The 20,286-nt window shown below is 43.1% G+C and overlaps 1 protein-coding gene across 7 annotated transcripts in view; it reads right to left on the bottom strand.

Moving 5' to 3' along the window:
* Positions 1-20,286, bottom strand: part of CDC123 (cell division cycle 123) — a 59,457-nt gene that overhangs the window by 7,138 nt on the left and 32,033 nt on the right. For 4 of the 7 annotated variants that reach the window (XM_083400020.1, XM_083400022.1, XM_083400018.1 and 1 more), the window contains 2 exons: positions 20,027-20,055; positions 3,149-3,277 (listed from right to left, as the gene is read on the bottom strand). In XM_083400020.1, coding sequence (XP_083256146.1) covers positions 3,149-3,277; positions 20,027-20,055 — 158 coding nt within the window. Of the gene's footprint in view, positions 1-355; positions 510-732; positions 3,278-20,026; positions 20,056-20,286 lie in introns of all 7 variants that reach the window. The other 3 variants (XM_083400021.1, XM_083400023.1, XR_014502121.1) reach the window with 2 other exon arrangements.

The raw sequence follows: 20,286 nt of genomic DNA, 5'->3' as shown, positions 1-20,286 counted from the left end.
CGCGGGTGGCGCTGTGGGTAAAACCTCAGCGCCTAGGACTTGCCGATCGCATGGTCGGCGGTTCAAATCCCCGCGGCGGGGTGCGCTCCCGTTGCTCAGTCCCAGCGCCTGCCAACCTAGCAGTTCGAAAGCACCCCCAGGTGCAAGTAGATAAATAGGGACCGCTTACTAGCGGGAAGGTAAACGGCATTTCCGTGTGCTGCTCTGGTGCCGGTTCGCCGGAACAGCTTCGTCACGCTGGCCACGTGACCCGGAAGTGTCTGCGGACAGCGCTGGCTCCCAGCCTCTAGAGTGAGATGAGCGCACAACCCCAGAGTCTGTCAAGACTGGCCCGTACGGGCAGGGGTACCTTTACCTTTTATGAAGACTTACAACACCTTATAGAAGTGACACCAAAGAAGGATGTTCTTCTCATTATAGGGGATTGGAATGCTAAAGTAGGGAATCAAGAGATAAAAGGAACAACTGGCAAGTTTGGCCTTGGGGATCAAAACGAAGCAGGGCAAAGGCTAATAGAATTCTGTCAAGAGAACAAGCTGGTCATCACAAACACACTTTTCCAACAACACAAAAGACAACTCTACACATGGACATCACCAGATGGGCAGCATCGAAATCAGATTGATTATATTCTCTGCAGCCAAAGATGGAGAAGCTCTATACAGTCAGCAAAAACAAGACCTGGAGCTGACTGTGGCTCAGATCATCAGCTTCTTATAGCAAAATTCAAGCTTAAACTGAAGAAAGTAGGAAAAACCACTGGGCCGGTAAGATACAATCTAAATCAAATCCCTTATGAATACACAGTGGAAGTGAGGAACAGGTTTAAGGATTTAGATTTGGTGGACAGAGTGCCTGAAGAACTATGGATGGAGGCTCGCAACCTTATACAGGAGGCAGCAACGAAAACCATTCCAATGAAAAGGAAATGCAAGAAAGCAAAGTGGCTGTCCAACAAGGCCTTACAAATAGCGGGGGAGAGAAGGCAAGCAAAATGCGAGGGAGATAGAGAAAGATACAGGAAATTGAATGCAGATTTCCAAAAAATAGCAAGGAGACACAAGAAGGCCTTCTTAAACAAGCAATGCAAAGAAATAGAGGAAAACAACAGAATGGGAAGAACCAGAGATCTGTTCAAAAAAATTGGAGATATGAAAGGAACATTTCGTACAAAGATTACATAACAAAGGACAAAAGTGGTAAGGACCTAACAGAAGCAGAAGACATCAAGAAGAGGTGGCAAGAATACACAGAGGAATTATACCAGAAAGATATGGATGTCTCGTACACCCCGGGTAGTGTGGTTGCTGACCTTGAGCCAGACATCCTGGAGAGTGAAGTCAAATGGGCCTTAGAAAGCATTGCAAATAACAAGGCCAGTGGAAGTGATGGTATTCCAGCTGAACTATTTAAAATTTTAAAAGATGATGCTGTTAAGGTGCTACACTCAATATGCCAGCAAATTTGGAAAACTCAGCAGTGGCCAGAGGATTGGAGAAGATCAGTCTACATCCCAATCCCAAAGAAGGGCAGTGCCAAAGAATGCTCCAACTACTGCACAATTGCACTCATTTCACACGCTAGCAAGGTTATGCTTAAAATTCTACAAGGTAGGCTCAAGCAGTATGTGGACCGAGAACTCCCAGAAGTGCAAGCTGGATTTCGAAGGGGCAGAGGAACCAGAGACCAAATTGCAAACATGCGCTAGATTATGGAGAAAGCTAGAGAGTTCCAGAAAGACATCTACTTCTGCTTCATTGACTATGCAAAAGCCTTTGACTGTGTCGACCACAGCAAACTATGGCAAGTTCTTAAAGAAATGGGAGTGCCTGATCACTTCACCTGTCTCCTGAGAAATCTCTATGTGGGACAAGAAGATACAGTTAGAACTGGATATGGAACAACTGATTGGTTCAAAATTGGGAAAGGAGTACAATAAGGCTGTATATTGTCTCCCTGCTTATTTAACTTGCATGCAGAATTCATCATGCGAAAGGCTGGGCTGGATGAACCCCTAGCCAGAATTAACATTGCCAGAAGAAATATCAACAACCTCAGATATGCAGATGACACAACCTTGATGGCAGAAAGTGAGGAGGAATTAAAAAAACATTTTAATGAGGGTAAAAGAGGAGAGCGCAAAATATGGTCTGAAGCTCAACATAAAAAACAAACAAGATCATGGCCACTGGGCCCATCACCTCCTGGCAAATAGAAGGAAGAAATGGAGGCAGTGAGAGATTTTACTGTCTTGGGCTCCATGATCACTGCAGATGGTGACAGCAGCCATGAAATTAAGAGACGCCTGCTTCTTGGGAGGAAAGCAATGACAAACCTAGACAGCATCTTAAAAAGCAGAGATATCACCTTGCTGACAAAGGTCCGTAGAGTTAAAGCTATGGTTTTCCCAGTGGTGATGTATGGAAGTGAGAGCTGGACCATAAAGAAGGCTAATTGCCGAAGAATTGATGCTTTTGAATTATGGTGCTGGAGGAGACTCTTGAGAGTCCCATGGACTGCAAGAAGATCTATCCATTCTGAAGGAAATCAGCCCTGAGTGCTCACTGGAAGAACAGATCCTGAAGCTGAGACTCCAAGACTTTGGCCACCTCATGAGATGAAAAGACTCCCTGGAAAAGAACCTGATGTTGGGAGAGATGGAGGGCAGAAGGAGAAGGGGACGACAGAGGACGAGATGGTTTGATAGTGCTCTCAAAGCTACCAGCATGAGTTTGACCAAACTACAGGAGGCAGTGGAAGACAGGAGTGCCTGGTGTGCTCTGGTCCATGGGGTCACGAAGAGTCGGACACGACTAAACAACTAAACGACAACAACAGTACCATCAGCGCATACACCTGGAACTGGTAATGCAGCAAGATGGCCCTGCCAGAGGATGCTTGCGGATAGATGAATCACTTTGAAAAGCAAACCTATGAGCAGAAAACAGACTCTGCCCAGCAGCACTTATTATCTCTGCAGTTCAAAATCAATGGAAAGTCCATGTATTCATTTAAACAAGACAGAATATCTTCCACAGATGTATGAACACAGCATAATGAATCCTTGCATCCAGGTACATATACAGAAGCCAGGAAGACCTGCTTGATTATATTTCCAGTCACATTCCATGTGTTCCCCCCATGTTACCTGTTCCATGGCTCCACCTTCACTCTCGTCATCTTTCAAACCATTTCCAGACCTCAGCTCCTCCCACATAAATAGTAGAGAATCTGTTACCTCGCCAAATGGATTAAAATCAATTAACCACACTCTACCCTGCAGAAGAAAAATGGCAGAAGCAAAACATAAATCTATTTATATAGGACAACATAAAGAAAGCCTTTTAAATGGAATGTTGACCCACATGCTTTTGCTAATTTTCATGTGGGGTTCAGTTCATTAACACAATGGCTATCTGATCTGGTGGGGTGGAAGCCAGGCTGGTTAAGGAGGTCAGGAAACCACACATTAACAATTAAAACATATGTGGAGGTTGACTTATGGAGGATTGACCTATTGGTGTCTATGAGCCATGACAGCTAAATAGCATCTGGATAGCAGGTGCTAATACCAAACAATGAGGGGTGGCTGCTACCTGTGAGCCAGGCTTATTAAGAGAACTTCCTTTTTTAAAAAAATGATATTTATTAAAAGTTTTATAATTACAGAAGAAAAAGAAATAAGAAAAAACACAATATATATATAAAAGAGAGAGAAAAATAAAAAATACATCAAAAAAGCAAAAAAATAAGACAACACCTCCACCCCACTGGAGAAAAAACAAAAACATTTAAAAACACTTCCATTTTTCACAACTCTATTCTTCAATGACTTATTTCCTCGACCTCCTCCCACTCCCTTTTTTGTATTCCAGTTAATAATTAGGTCAGCAAATTCTTTCCATCTTTCACTGCTTACTATTGTTTAATTATCTTATCTTTAATTATAATTATCTTTAATTATCTATTTTAACCTTATCTTCCCATCGAAAATCTTAAAATTTATCTATACTTCAATCTAAAAAACAAACAAACCTTAAATCTTAAATCCTTAAATCCTAAAATCTTAAATCTTAAATCCTTATCATATTTCTACTAAAGTCATATAAGTTCATTCCACCATCTCCCAACATTCCTTAATTATACTATATTACTCTAAATAATATTTTAAAAATTTCCAATCTTCTTCCACCGTCTCTTCTCCCTGGTCTCGGATTTTGTCAGTCTTTTCTATCAGTTCCGTATAGTTCATCATCTGGTGCTCTTCTATCCGAGGCTCTTAACTCTTCTCCCTGTCCTGTCTGCAAGTTTCTTTTAGTGCCAAAAATTAAGTCCCAAAGGGCTTCCTTCTTAGCAACTCCTTGATCCCATCTCAGCAAATTTGCCCATACTCCATATTCAAAGTTGTAGTCCAAAACATGTTCCAAGGCATACTCCACAGGCCCTTTGAGATTAAAGAGCTCCACTTTTCCAGTCTCTCCCTCAGTGCCTCCCTCCATCAGAAAATCTGCCCATCTTCCCTTCTTCATTCCAAGCGGGGCACTGTCTCTCCGATTCTGACTCTCAAACTCCATCACCTCAGAATTCAACTTATGTCCATCAATTTGTTTCTGTGGGGCCAGGGCCTCCACTTGAATTTCTTGAGGTGCAGAAACAGTTTGTTCCATCTTCTTCTCCAAAACTTGCCATTTCAAAATTGGTTCCTGAATCACATCCCAAGTAGTTCCTGTAAAAATGTTCACTTTTTGTTCCAAGTCAGATACACTTTGTCCCAAGGTGTCCAATTTCTTTACTGTCAAATCCGTCTTTTCATGTAATTGTTCCAACAGAGCATTTATTTTGTCAAATGCGCTTCTTGTTTTTCCATTCTTATCCAGAGACTTTCCAAGGTCGCTTATTTCACAGCCTTTGTTTCTTAGTGGAAAGTTCCACTTCGCAGTTACAAGTTGCAACAGTTTCAGAAGCTCCCTCTATAGGCAACAGTTTCTGTTGTATCTATCTTTGTTATTCAAAATCAAAATCCAGTATCAAAGTTACTGTTCAACTTTTCTCCTTTTTAAGTGCCACAAGAACAGTACAAAGAATATATATCTCTATTCAACAGTCCATCAGGATGTATTCCATTCCCAGTTATTAATTTTCTCATATCGTAAAACTTTTTAACAACCCGATCCCAGGCTCAAAACAGTGGTAAATTAACTCGTCTCCCTCACTCTCCTGCAGGTTCAAACCGTCCACAAAAGGTTCCCCCCTCTTCTCCTGCTTCCAAGAGGGTATTCAATATCTTAAATGGTGAAAATATAATACTTTACAGGGTACTTTCCCCAGGCTTTAGCTTGCGACGTCTTTGCTTTGATCTGTTTACAAAACAGAAGGCGGACTTCCTGTTTAGACCTTCACGTTCAAATGCCAAATTTAGATGTTTAGTAGTCCAATTTTCTGTTTACTTACGGATATTTACTTAGAGTCCAAATGTCCACAGGAAAAGTCGGCGCTTTCTGGCAACAGCAATGCGGCTTCACTCCTTGAAAGAAGCGGTTGATTCGATGTACCGCGCCAGTCACCCCACGTCGCTCCGGAGCCCCAAAACCGGGTCTCCCCGTGAGTAGGAGAGGCGCAAAAGGTACCTGTCGAATCCCAGGTCCACGGGCTTCTTCCGCCCGTGGTTTCTAGCGGGTCTCTGCCTCGCCGTGGCGGTCAGACCCTGGTTTCCAAGGAGCGGATTCCTCTGAGACGGAGGAAATCCGCCATTACCAGAAGCGCCAACCCGGAAGTCTTCTTTTTAAGAGAACTTCCACAGGGATGCCTTCCAAACGCTGTGGACTTCAACTCCTATCATGACTGACCATTTAGCATGCTGGCAGAGGCAAATGGGAGCTGCAGGCCACAAAATCCTGAGGGCACTATCCTGGATGCCCCTGTTCTTAAAGTATCTGACTGGACACTGCTGGAGGCAGAATATTGTGGCTTCAGCCTGATCTAGCAAGACAATTTTTGCCTATATCACAAAACGGCGAGCCACTGTCTCTTGCAGTCTTTCCATTCATGCATGTACTAGACGTGAAAGGGTGCTGTCACTTAAATAAATCAGGCAAAGTCCACATTTTGGATCCCTGTTGTATTGGTAAAACAAGATAAAGCTAACCCACAAACTGAAACTAACACGAGGACAAATAAAAGAGGATGCCTTCACCCCCGTGTGTCTCTCCTTTATTACATACACAGCCCAACAAGACAACAACCCACCATACAGCCATACAGATTGACATGGCTACCTTGACACAACAACTCCTCCTGCCCCTCACATGCAAACAAATCTCACTGCAGTCAGCTGAAAGCAAGCAATCACAGGCCCCAACCTCTCTTACGCCAAAGAAAACAAATACATGAATAGAAAGAAAGCCTGCCCATGTGATGCTGACACAAAAACCTCACACTTTCACCATGCAGACTACTGCCTGCTTCTACCTCCGCTCTCTCCCCCCCTTGCCTTATACTGTATACAACATTAAAGTCTCACATCAAACATAACTGATCAATAGAAAGGACTTTATGATATGAAAGTAGAGACAATGTTTGTACTATTGTAACCCAAGAAAATACTTAATAAAAACAATTTAAAGAAAAGATAAAACCAATTTGGTCAGAAAAAGAATCAGCGGCTAGGAAATTTTGACCCTTTGGTGTGATAGGTCTCCGTCTTCAGCTTGATGAAGTGCAAAGTGTTAAAACAGCTGTATGCAGTTTGCCCGTCTAAACTATTTTAGAGGCTTTGGCAGGAAGATTTCTACATCATTTAGAACGTGGGTAGGCAGGCCACTCTTCCCAGTGTTCATGACTATGCCAAAGTTTTGCCAGCACACATCATTTAAACTTATCTCTGCTGCCACAACAGATTTCTTCCTTTTAAATGAAAACTGGGATGCTCAGGATTCTAAGGGGCGGAAGCCACACAAAATAGCATCAGTCTGTGCACAGTTATGACCGTCTACTCAGGCAGATGGAAGCTCCAGTATCAAAGATCACTGACAGAGATGTTCAATGGACAAGGAAGTTCTACAGTTCCAACCACAATGTTTCTCCAATTCCTATCCATACCTTCCTTTGGAACATTCCTTTGGTGGCCTTGAACGATTGCCAATACTTCAGAACAAACAAACAAGGTTCAGCAAGATTGCCCGGCTGAGAGTGCTGAACAGCCCAGACTCACTGGAACAACTCTGGGGTTGAGGCAAATGTCAAATATGCTTTTAAATGTTTTATTTTTTTTTAATATATATTTATTGAAGTTTTCAAATAAAGCATATATTAGATAAGCACAACTTATCATTGTCCATTTAACATCTCTCAATTATTACATGGGACTCCCCCACACCTCCCGCATACACTTACATCATTATTAAATTTATTTCAAACAAATTATCATTTAACTCATCTTAATTAATAATCTTAATTTGGTTTAACATATAATTCAGCCTTAAATCTAATTTAATGGTAGACAATTATCTGCACTGGCATCCAATTCAACACTCAGCCAAATTACAATATTTTTGTAAATAAATCTTAAATTCCCTCCAGTCTTCTTCCATCCTTTCTTCTCCCTGGTCTCGAATTCTGCCGGTCATCTCGGCTAATTGCATATAGTCCATCAGTTGCATCTGCCATTCTTCCACAGTGGGTAGCTCCTGAGTTTTCCAATTCTTGGCAATTAATATTCTTGCTGCTGTTGTTGCGTACATAAATAATGTTCTGTCCTTTTTTAACACACTCTGGCCTACAATACCCAGGAGAAAGGCCTCTGGTTTCTTAGTAAAGGTGTATTTAAACACCTTTTTTAATTCATTATATATCTTCTCCCAAAAGGCCTTCACTCTAGGGCAGGTCCACCAGAGGTGAAAAAATGTTCCTTCATTTTCCTTACATTTCCAACATTTGCTATCAGACGAATGGTATATTTTAGCCAGTTTAACAGGGGTCATGTACCATCTATACATCATTTTCATCACATTTTCCTTCAACGCATTACATGCAGTGAAGTTCAGCCCAGAGGTCCACAACCTTTCCCAATCTTCAAACATAATATTATACCCAATGTCCTGCGCCCATTTTATCATTGTTGATTTTACCATTTCGTCATGTGTGTTCCATTTCAGCAGCAAGTTATACATTCTTGAAAGTACCTTAGTCTTAGGTTCTAACAGTTCAGTTTCTAACTTTGACTTTTCCACTTGGAATCCTAGCTTTTTGTCATTTTTAAACACTTCTTTAATCTGAGCATATTGTAACCAGTCTCGCACTTTGTCTCTCATCTTTTCTAAACTCTGCAATTTCCAGTTGTCACCATCCTTTTCTATTATCTCCCAATATTTTGGCCAGTTGGCCTCCATATTGGCTCTTTTCCGAGCCTTAGCCTCCAGGGGTGACAGCCACCTCGGAGTTTTATTCTCCAGTAAGTCTTTATATTTTGTCCAGACATTAAAAACTGATTTTCTGACAATATGGTTCTTGAAGGCCTTATTTATCTTAGCTTTATCATACCATAAATATGCATGCCATCCAAACGCGTTATTAAAACCTTCCAAATCCAAGACATCCGTATCTTCAAGAAGTAACCAATCTTTTAACCAGCAGAAAGCTGCAGCTTCATAATACAACTTTAAATCTGGCAGGGCAAAGCCCCCTCTTTCTTTCGCATCTGTTAATATTTTAAATTTGATTCTGGGCTTTTTGCCCTGCCAGACAAATTTAGAAATATCTTTCTGCCACTTCCGGAAGCACTCTGTCTTGTCTACAATCTGCAGTGTCTGAAACAAAAATAACATTTTTGGCAATACATTCATCTTGATGGCAGCTATTCGGCCCAACAAAGAAAGTTTTAGTCTTGACCAACTATCCAAGTCTCTCTTAATCTCTGACCAACATTTTTCATAATTATCTTTAAATAAACTCAGGTTTTTTGCTGTTATGTTTACCCCTAGGTATTTAACTTTTTTAACCACATTTAGTTCTGTCTCTTTCTGAAGCTGTTCCAACTCAGTATCTGTCAAGTTTTTCCCCAAAACTTTAGTTTTTTGCTTGTTTAACTTAAATCCTGCCACTCGACCAAAGTTTTGAATCAGTTGTAGTACTCTTTTCAAACTAGACTCCGGCTCCTGTAATGTCAGAACTAGGTCATCTGCAAAAGCTTTAAGTTTATATTGTTTCGCTCCGACCTGAATCCCTTCCACCAACCTGTCCCCCCTAATCATATTCAGGAGCACTTCCAGAACCGAAATAAACAGTAATGGGGAAATCGGGCAGCCTTGTCGTGTACCTTTTTCAATTTTAAACTCTTCTGTAACCACATTGTTAACTATCAGTTTAGCCTTTTGTTCTGAATATATTGCCTCAATCCCGTTCTCAAACCCCCGTCCCACTCCCATTTCTTTTAAATTCCCCTTCATAAATTTCCAAGATATGTTGTCGAAGGCTTTCTCCGCGTCTATAAAAATTAAAACTGCTTTAGTGTTTATGTTTGTTTGTAAAAGTTCCAATATGTCTATGATGTTCCTTGTGTTAGTAAACATATGTCTGCCCGGGAGAAAGCCTGCCTGGTCTTTATGGATTATCTCACTTAAAACTTTCTTAAATCTTCGTGCCAAAACATCTGCAAATATTTTGTAATCCACATTTAAAAGGGAGATGGGACGGTAGTTCTTGAGTTGTGTCTTTTCAGTTTCTGACTTTGGAATCAATGTGATAAATGCTTCTTTCCACGATTCAGGCGCCTTCTTCCCCTCCATTATTTCATTACTGACCTCCAACAAAGGTTGTATCAAATAATCCTTCAATGTCTTATAGTAGTTAGAGGTCAGTCCATCTGGCCCTGGTGATTTGCCCTGTTTCAGACTCTGGATGGCCTGTTCAATCTCTTGTCGTGTTATTTTGCCATTCAAAATTGTTCTATTTTCTTCTGACAGCTTTGCTAATCCATTTCTCTCCAAAAATTGTGTAATCTCTATTTCATCTTGTGGCCCTTGAGTGTATAGCTTTTTAAAATACCTCTGGAAGCACTTTCTAATCTCTCCTGGGTTCTGAATGTTCCTTCCTTCAACCTCTAAGTTTGTTACTGTATTTAATCTTTGTCTCCTTTTCAGCTGCCAGGCTAGCAGTTTCCCACATTTATTTGCCGATTCAAAAGTTTTTTGTTTCATTGTTTTAATCTTCCATTCTATTTCCTGATTTATCAGTTTGGAATATTGTGCCTGATAAAGTTTAATTTCTCTCAGAATCGGTTGGGACTTCGGGTTAGATCTTAACTTCTTCTCCAACTCTTTGATACTTTCCAGAATTTTATCTTTCTTTTCATTTTGCAGTCTTTTCTTTAAAGAATTCTGTTGAATCAAGAACCCTCTCATCACAGCTTTACTTGCATCCCAGATAGTTCTTTTTTCCACCGTAGTGTTCAAGTTAATCTCAAAATAGTCCTTTAAAGTTTTTTGGGCCTTCTTTACAATTCTTTGGTCTCTAAACAGGCCATCATTCATCTTCCATCTAAAGGAGCCGGTTGGGATCAATGTCATATCCATTCTCAAGGCGTTATGGTCGGAGCATGTTTTAGGGCAGATTTTCACCTTCCTCACCTTAGGTGCCAGACTTCTAGTTATCCATATTTGGTCGATTCGTGTCCAAGTCAGTTGAGCTTCAGAAAAGAATGTTCCTTCTCTTCCCAAGGGGTTTCTAACTCTCCAGATGTCAACCCAGTCCATATTGTCAGTCATTTCAAAAAAGGTCTTAGGTAGTCTTCCCTCTTTAGTAATGTTCTGGTTCTGTGACTTATCCATATTTGTTGATACTACCCCGTTCATGTCCCCCATCATAATGACGTTGTTGTAATCCAGATAATCCAGCATGGTCTCGTGCAACTTCTTATAAAAATCCGATTTTCCTTCATTTGGAGCATAAATTCCTAATATCAAAATTTTTTCTCCTTGATACTGTACTTCTATTGCGAGGATTCTTCCACTTTCATCTTTAAAGAGAAATTTTGGTGAAAGGCTCTCTTTTGCATAGATCACCACACCTCTCTTTTTAACTGTATCCGATGATATAAATTCTTGACCAAGCCTTTTATTTATTAACACCTTTCTATGGAGCCTAATCACATGTGTTTCTTGTAAGCATATAATGTCCAATTGTTCCTTTTTTAAAATATGAAAAATTTTAGACCTTTTTTCGGGACTGTTACAGCCATTTATGTTCCAGCTCAAAAGCTGCAGAGACATCCTGGATAGGTCTGGTTATTCTTTCTGGGGTGGTACCTTGTTCTCCGGTCCTTGAGGATCCGAGGGGGCGGGCTCCCCTGGAAGTTCTGGCGCTGGCAATCCAAGTCCTTTGTGGAGGTCTTCTCCGTGTGCTCCCAAAAACTTGTCTCTATCTTCCACTGTTTTGATTTTGATCTTTCTCCCTCTGTAGGTAAAGGATAATCCTTGTGGGAACTCCCACCTGAAGATAATTGCGTTGCTTCTCAACAGTCTTGCCAATTCCGTGTAGTTAGATCTAAGGTCCAGCAACTGCTTAGGAATGTCCTTGTAGATTTCAATTCTCTTGCCCAAAATGTCTAGTGACTTTTCGTAGTGCAGGCCCAAAATCTTGTCCCTTTCCTCCTTTGATCTCAGTGTTATCAAACAATCTCTGGGCTTCTCTGTCCTTCTGACTCTGCCAAGCCTGAAAGCAGATACGATTTGTGGTTTTCCTGAATGGGTCTCCGCTTCGCCGTAGCGGACGACCCGTTTACAGCGGAGCTCCCTTCTCCTTACTCGGAGAAGGCAGCCATTACCGGTCGCGCCGCCTCCGGAAGTCTTAAATGTTTTAAAATAGTTTTTAATTTGTGGCATTTTAAATTACAGTTTTATGGTCTGGTTTTTGCTATGTTGGGGGTGAATTAAACGATTAGTTGGGGCTGGGGATTAGTTAAATTTTCAGTATAACTGTGAATTGTGTTTTGTTTTGGTTCTTTTTTAAATTAGTTTCTATCATTTTATATACTTTGCATTTGGTCCCTGGAAAAGACCCTGATGTTGGGAAGGAAGGATAACAACAGGAAGACTTAAAGAAGGAACTTTTGGAAACTCAAGGCAGTAGAAACATAAGATGTTTGGAACCCCACTGAACTTGAAGCATGGGAAGCCCCCCCCCCCAATTATAATTTGGCAGAATATTTGGACTATATGATATGTATTTGTATAATTTGGAATTCTTAATGTGATTTGATTGGATTGTTAAAATGGAAAATTTAATAAAAATTATTTTTTTAAAAAAGAAGGAAAAGACCCTGATGTTGGGAAAGATTGAGGGCACAAGAAGAAGGGGACGAGGACCAGATGGTTGGACAGTGTTCTCGAAGGTACGAACATGAGTTTGACCAAACTGCGGGAAGCAGTGGAAGACAGGAAGGCCTGGCGTGCTCTGGTCCAGGGGATCACGAAGAGTCGGACATAACTAAACAGCAGCAACAAATTTGGTTCTTGAAGGGAGAGGGTCAGGGCTGCCTGGAAGTGGGCCCCAGCCAACAGAATGACTGGGGCAGGTTCCATGTGGGGTGGGACGCACTGGGACACCTGATCTCAGTGATCACGAATAAGAGGAGTTACGCCAGGACCAGACCATGTCATTACCGAGGAGGCAGGTTTAGTCGTTATTGGAGGACTATCCCTGCCTCCGGGTCTGGTCTTGACCAGAAGGATATTGGAATCAGCAAGGGAGACCCACATGACCTGAAGGTGCTGCTGTGCAATGCCAGGTCAATGATTCACAAGACCACTGCCATCCATGACTTTATCGTGGATGGAGGACTTGACATGACATGTGTAACAGAGATTTGGTTGAATGAAGCAGATGGGCCTGTTCTTGCTGCTGCATGTCCACCAGGTTTCTCTTCTGCACAGGTCATGTGGGTGGGGAGGGGGGTTTGCAGTGATTTTTAGGAAGTCATTAGCTTACACCAGGCATCCTATTGGGAAGACCCAGTTTTCTTAGTGCATGTTCTGGAAGTTGGGCAATAGGGGCAGTACAGGATTCCTTTTGGTGTACCAACCTCCACGCTGCACCAAGGATTCCCTGGCCAAGCTGCTTCAGGTCATGGCGGATGTTCTCCTGGAGGGCGAGGGCGGGAGAGTGCTAGAGTCCTGTCTAGTGAAGTTGCATGGGATCAATTCCAATCTGTTACCTCCGAGGATGTGGACAGGCTGCTTGGACGAGTGAAACCAACCACCTGTCTCCTTGATCCTTGCCCATCCTGGCTCATAAAAGCAAGCTGGGAAGTACTGGGTGATGGACTCTGTGGGGTGGTGAATGCATCCCTCTGTGAGGGAGCCTTCCCAGACCCACTGAAAGAGGGGGGGTTGGGCTGAAAGTTCATCAGTATGCGATGATACCCAGTTCAACCTCTCATTTAAATCGGAACCAGTGAAGGCTCTGAAGGTCCTGAGTGAGTGTCTGGAGGTGGTTGGAGAATAGATGGTGGCTAACAGATTGAGGTTGAATCCTGACAAGACAGAAGTCCTGTTTTCGGGGGATGGGGCGGGCAGGTGTGGGGGACTCCCTGGTCCTCAATGGGGTAACTGTGCCCTTGAAGGACCAGGTGCACAGCCCAGGAGTCATTTTGGACTCACAGCTGTCAATGGAGGCACACGTCAATTCTGTGTCTACCAGCTCCGTCCGGAACGCAGGCTGAGACCTTACGTGCCCACAGACTGTCTCGCCAGAGTGGTGCATGCTCTAGTTATCTCCTGCTTGGACTACTGCAATGTGCTCTACGTGGGGCCACCTTTGATGGTGACCCAGAAACTACCACTAATCCAGAATGCTGCAGCTAGACTGGTAACTGGGAGTGGCCACCGAGACCATATAACACCGGTCCTGAAAACCAACATTGGCTCCCAGTACGTTTCCAAGCACAATTTGTATGTGTGCATGTGAATGTATTTTTGCTTATGGAGAGCTACGAAGTGAAGAAGCAGGCTCAGCCTAGCAGATGTCAGCAATCTGGACTTTTGCTACTTTAAACTTCAGTCCTACGCAAATGGAGGATGTTCCCATGCATGTGGAGAGAACAATATCAAGGCAATTCAAACCTGGATCTTGGCAGAAAAGAAGGCTGTTTCCACGAACCAGCTGGCAATCTGGATTTTACAGGAAAAGAATTTTTGTTTGCTAGGACATAAAAGCAGCTCACTCCCAATGCCAATTCGAAGAAGAACTAATTCACAAAAAGGATTACAAATCTGGAGAATGTTACATGGCAGGGATTAAAAGGGACTTTTAAAAGTGTTGGTGTTGTTGTTGTTGTTTAGTCGTTCAGTCGTGTCCGACTCTTCGTGACCCCATGGACCAGAGCACGCCAGGCACTTCTGTCTTCCACTGCCACCCGCAGTTTGGTCAGATTCATGTTTGTAGCTTCGAGAACACTGTCTAACCATCTCGTCCTCTGTCGTCCCCTTCTCCTTGTGCCCTCCATCTTTCCCAACATCAGGGTCTTTTCCAGTGAGTCTTCTCTTCTCATGAGGTGGCCAAAGTATTGGAGCCTCAGCTTCACGATCTGTCCTTCCAGTGAGCACTCAGGGCTGATTTCCTTAAGAATGGATGCATTTGACCTTCTTGCAGTCCATGGGACTCTCAAGAGTCTCCTCCAGCACCATAATTCAAAAGCGTCAATTCTTCGGCGATCAGCCTTCTTTATGGTCCAGCTCTCACTTCCATACATCACTACTGGGAAAACCATAGCTTTTACTATACGGACCTTTGTTGGCAAGGTGATGTCTCTACTTTTTAGAATGCTATCTAGGTTTGCCATTGCTTTCCTCCCTAGAAGCAGGCGTCTCTTAATTTCGTGGCTGCTGTCACCATCTGCAGTGATCATGGAACCCAAGAAAGTAAAATCTCTCACTGCTTCCATTTCTTCCCCTTCTATTTGCCAGGAGGTGATGGGACCAGTGGCCATGATCTTCGTTTTTTTGATGTTGAGCTTCAGACCATATTTTGTGCTCTCCTCTTTCACCCTCAATAAAAGGTTTTTTAATTCCTCCTCACTTTCTGCCATCAAGGTTGTGTCATCTGCATATCTGAGGTTGTTGATATTTCTTCCAGCAATCTTAATTCCGGCTAGGGATTCATCCAGCCCAGCCTTTCGCATGATGAATTCTGCATATAAGTTAAATAAGCAGGGAGACAAAATACAGCCTTGTCGTACTCCTTTCCCAATTTTGAACCAATCAGTTGTTCCATATCCAGTTCTAACTGTAGCTTCTTGTCCCACATAGAGATTTCTCAGGAGACAGATGAGGTGATCAGGCACTCCCATTTCTTTAAGAACTTGCCATAGTTTGCTGTGATCGACACAGTCAAAGGCTTTTGCATAGTCAATGAAGCAGAAGTAGATGTCTTTCTGGAACTCTCTAGCTTTCTCCATAATCCAGCGCATGTTTGCAATTTGGTTTATGGAGAAAGCTAGAGAGTGTTGGTGCTGACCTTTAAAACCCTAAATGGCCTTGGCCCAGTATACTTGAAGGGGTGTCTCCACCCCCATCGTTCAGCCCGGACATTGAGATCCAGCTCTGAGGGTCTTCTGGCGGTTCCCTCCCTGCGAGAAGTGAGGTTACAGAGAACCAAGCAGAGCGCCTTCTTGGTAGTGGCGCCCACCCTGTGGAACGCCCTCCCATCAGATGTCAAGGAAATAAACAACTATCTGACTTTTAGAAGACATCTGAAGGCAACCCTGTTTAGGGAAGTTTTTAATGTTTGATGTTTTATTGTGTTTTTTATTTTTTGTTGGGAGCCGCCCAGAGTGGCTGAGGAAGATAAATTTTATTTTTATCATCATCATCATCATCATCATCATCATCTAGCAATATGAGCCACCAAACACCTTTGCTCTGCAGCAGCAGACTCAGAAGATAATGCTGCTCAATTGCAGGTTTCCACAACCCAGTAATGAATACAGAAAGTACAAGTAAATTATCGCTCCAATAAATTCTAGGCAGTTAAGCACATTTTTCTGTCTATTTTTGACATCACAATGTTGTTAATAGCCACACTTTTTTGACTACTATTCAAGATTATTCCTGCTAGAGGAAAACCTTCCACTAGAGATTCATTTATATAGCCACTTTTAAGGTTTAATAATCAATCTGCACAAACATCTTTTTTCAAACATTCACATAGCTGAAATGCTTCTCCAAAAGCTCCATTGTGCCCACAGAGCCCCGTTTGCCAAGCCAAGGTTCACTGCAGACATTTATAGCCCAAACCTAAATATAGTTGCTTGTAAATCCACCAATCTTGGTGGAACAGGCTCAGCGGTAGATCAGCCATCGGCTGCTCTGAGGAAAGCCAGAGTACCAGAGTTGGATATCTATCAGTGAAAGTGCTTGGTATAAGCTTGAAAGACACATCTATTTTATCACTTTTAAACTGCCATGGCTTTCCACAAAAAAGGGGTTGGTTAAAGGTGCTGAAAGTGGTTTCACCATCAATCCCTCTTGCCAGGGAGCTTCGAGCAATATAGCTCTGTGAGGGGAATAGGGCTCTCCTAATAACTCTTAGCACCCATAAGAAACTACGATTCCCAAGATTCTTTGGGGGAAGCCATGACTGTTAAAGTGGCATAATACAGCTTTCAATATATGTGGCCAAAACTGCATATACAGCCCTCTTACACTTGACCCATTTGATTCTGTTTAAAAAGTGACGGGCATTAACTGCTGCCATGCATTGGTTCAAACATGCATGTTTCTCTGTTTTTGATACTTCTTTCAATCGTTTTATCAATTGGTACTTCAACAAAATTAAATTAGAAATTCATGGAGGATAAGGCCTTGCTTGTGGCTTCTCATAGACCTCTGCTTGGTTAGTGTGAGAACAGGGTTCTGGAGCGCATGGGCCTTTGGCTGGATCCAGCAAGGAGCCTTCTTAACTAATGAAGAACAACTGTGGTGTTTTATGAACAATTCTCAATACACTTCCGTTTCAAGACGCCCCCAAACACTGTTCCCTTACCACCCACCCAGAAAAGCTGTAAAGAGAAAGGAGAAGATGAAAACTGGAGGGAGGGAGGGAAAAGGAGTATACAATGTACTTGACCAGGCATCTTCAAACTACGGGCTGCGGGCCGGGTCTGGCCCACCAGGCTCGTTATTCCGGCCCATGGACCCTGCCGCCCACTTGGTCAGTCCCCACACACTGAGCTAAATCGGCATGGTGTTTCCTTGAGAAGAAGCTGTGGCGCCTCGCCACAAAGGGCCTGACTTCCGCAATGCTGCTGCGGCTTCACATTGGCAGCAGGAAACTCCTGCAGCCAATCCAAAGCCACGGACGGCTCTGGACGGGGGGCGACGCTGCCATCACAAGAACCCAGCTGGCGAAGCCGCGCCAAGCAGAGGGAAGGGGTCAGTAGATTTGCTCAGTGAGGAGTGGGCCCAACTCCAATTGCCTTGCTGCCTTGCCTGGGACCCCCAATCGCCAGAAAAGCAGGTCAGGAAGTGGGGGGGGTGAGGTGGGGGAGATTCAAGGGAGAACGGGCGGGGCAGGGGAATCCTTTTGCAGTCAGCTGCATTCCCATGCTATAGGACAGGTGGGCATGCCCTGGAAAGGAAGTGAGGGGGAGGCGTGCGCAGGCAAGGCAGTGATGGTCAGATCCAGCCCATCCAAGGAGGTGCTGCCCTCTCCGCAAGCTCGCCTTGTTCCTCCGCACATGCCGATGGTGCAAATATATTCTACATGGGCAAGAATGCTGTCTTCGTCGACTGCGCCTTCCAGAGGAGGGGTGGCCCTGAATTGCCTCCCCCCCCCCCCCCAGTGAGTCATGAGGATGGGCGACATGCAGACAGGCTGCACCATGGGGATCGGGGTAGGGAAAAGTGCGCGGGCAGGCTAGCGCATGGGGATTTGGGGTTGGAGGACAGGTGTGCAAGCTGGGGGTCGTGGATGGGGGTTAGGGAGACGTGTATAGGCTGGATTGTGGGGATGGGGGCATGGAAGGCCTGCATGTAGACTGGGCCATGGGGGTGAGGGAGATCCATGTGTAGGCTGGGTTGTAGGGACGAGCATTAGCGATATTGACCATCTCACTAGCCAAAAGCAGGCCCATACTTCCCATTGAAATACTTATAAGTTTATGTTGATTAAAATCGTTCTTCATTTTAAATATTGTATTGTTTTTCCTGTTTTTTGTGTGCACTACAAATAAAATATGTGCAGTGTGCATAGGAATTCATTCATATTTTTTTCAAATTATAGTCCAGCTCCCAACAGTGTCTGAGAGACAGTGAACCGGCCCTGTTTAAAAAGTTTGGGGACCCCTGTACTGAACACACAGACACAAACAGAAACAAGCACGCACACACTTTAGAACAGGCATAGGCAAACTCGGCCCTCCAGTTGTTTTGGTACTACAACTCCCATCATCCCTGACCACTGGTCCTGTTAGCTAGGGATGATGGGAGTTGTAGTGCCAAAACATCTGGAGGGCCGAGTTTGCCTATGCCTGCTTTAGAGAGCCAGGCTTACCAGAACATTTATCTAGCTCAGCATCCTGTTTCCCTCCAGTAGCCAACCAGATTTTCGCATGAAGCACAAACATGACATGAGGACCATAGGCCTCTCCTGCTGCTGTCCCCTGCAGAGCCATGATGCCCAGATCCTGGAAGCAGCTCAGCGATCATGACTAGGAGCCACTAATAGTCTGGAGATGCAGTTGACAATATTTTATTTTTAAAAAGGCCCCCAAAGCCATACCATGTGTTTTGCACATTAGGCTGTTTCATATATCATGCTTATCCTTTTATTTTGCCATTTGATCCAGTAAGGTCCTAACCTACTGCTCAAAACACTTAATTACTGGGCAGCTTCCAGCATTGTGAAACCGCAAGTGTGACTCTCAGAAGACAGGCTCTCTGAGCAAATGACAATTCTCACACTCCCAAGGTATATCCAAGTAACAGATACAGATACTATTTTGTTTTACATAAATACATCACACATTACTTAATGCCATATTGATTTTAAGCATGAGAAGGAAGCCACTGCCCACTCCCATAGAAGATGGACTTGCCCTGCCATTACAGACATATACAACATGTGGAATTTGACCACATTTAATTATATAGCAAGTCAGCATTATAGATCCCATGTTGATAGAAAACTGGTCCACCAAAATCCATGGTTAATGTGAAATGTGAACTTTTTAGCCACTGCAGCAAAGGCTCCAGCATCGTCCCATGAGTAAAGAACCATTGCTAGCAGTCCCCTGTGGTGCTTTGAGACAGAGGCAGGTGCCAGTGGTGTAGATCCTGTGAGAGGGATTGGACCCATCACCTGTACCAGACTGGAGCTGGCATATCAAAAAATAAAGAGAAATTTGCCTGCCCCATCTTCCGTACTGGCAGGTATGAGCCAGGAGGGCTTTCAATGCCGTAGTAGATTTGCTTGGAACAATTGAAGTGCAGGATAGAATGGCTGACTATGATTATGCAGACCTGGCAATATTGTCTCCATCCCCAAAAAGGGCACCAGCAAATCTTAACAAGGTATTACAGAGAAGGATGAAGTAGAGCTTGTGTTTTAGAATTTAACAAACAGCCATTCATTCCCTTGCAGCAACACAAACTGCAATTCTACATTCATATGTTGAAAACCCACATTTCCAGGTGGTAATGGTATTAAAGACTGCAAAATCACTCCAATTCAGTGGTGACTGGAACCAGGTTTCTGCTTAAGATAAATACCAAAAATTCTACAATATTGATTGTTTCAAGAAAAAATGAAAAATCCCACTGGGAACTCACAGAACCAGTGTGCCTGAAGCACACTTGGATATGTACTATTCATGCTTATTGATGGGTACCCTGCATAAGATCATGGCAACTGTTTTATTACTGTACACTATCACTTTTTTTTTTTGAAAAGCAGAATAAAATACTGCTTAGACCATAGTCAAAAATTTACACAGAATAAAAATAATAAAGCATTACAAACCAAAGAGTTGACTTACCATGCTGTCCCTGTAGATATCAAACACAACTAGAAAGATTAAAGAAGGAAAAAGAAAAGGGGAGGGGAGGGAAAGAGAAGAGAAGAGGCAAGATTAATAGGTTTACTAGGCAAAACCTGAAAACCACTTCAATTTTTTTGCTTTTAGGCCTTCTTAGAACTGAAGGTGCTCTTATTATGTTACACTGAAACAAACATGGATTCTTCCGGTGCTGTGAAAGGGTAAGTGAGATGTGTTGGGCCGAAGCTTCCGGGTTGGCG

The sequence above is a fragment of the Podarcis tiliguerta genome (genome assembly GCF_965153285.1).
Source record: "Podarcis tiliguerta genome assembly, chromosome: 10".
NCBI lineage: Eukaryota > Metazoa > Chordata > Lepidosauria > Squamata > Lacertidae > Podarcis > Podarcis tiliguerta.
The sequence above is the reverse complement of the archived record's forward strand: the minus strand, read 5'-3'. Positions and strand labels throughout refer to the sequence as shown.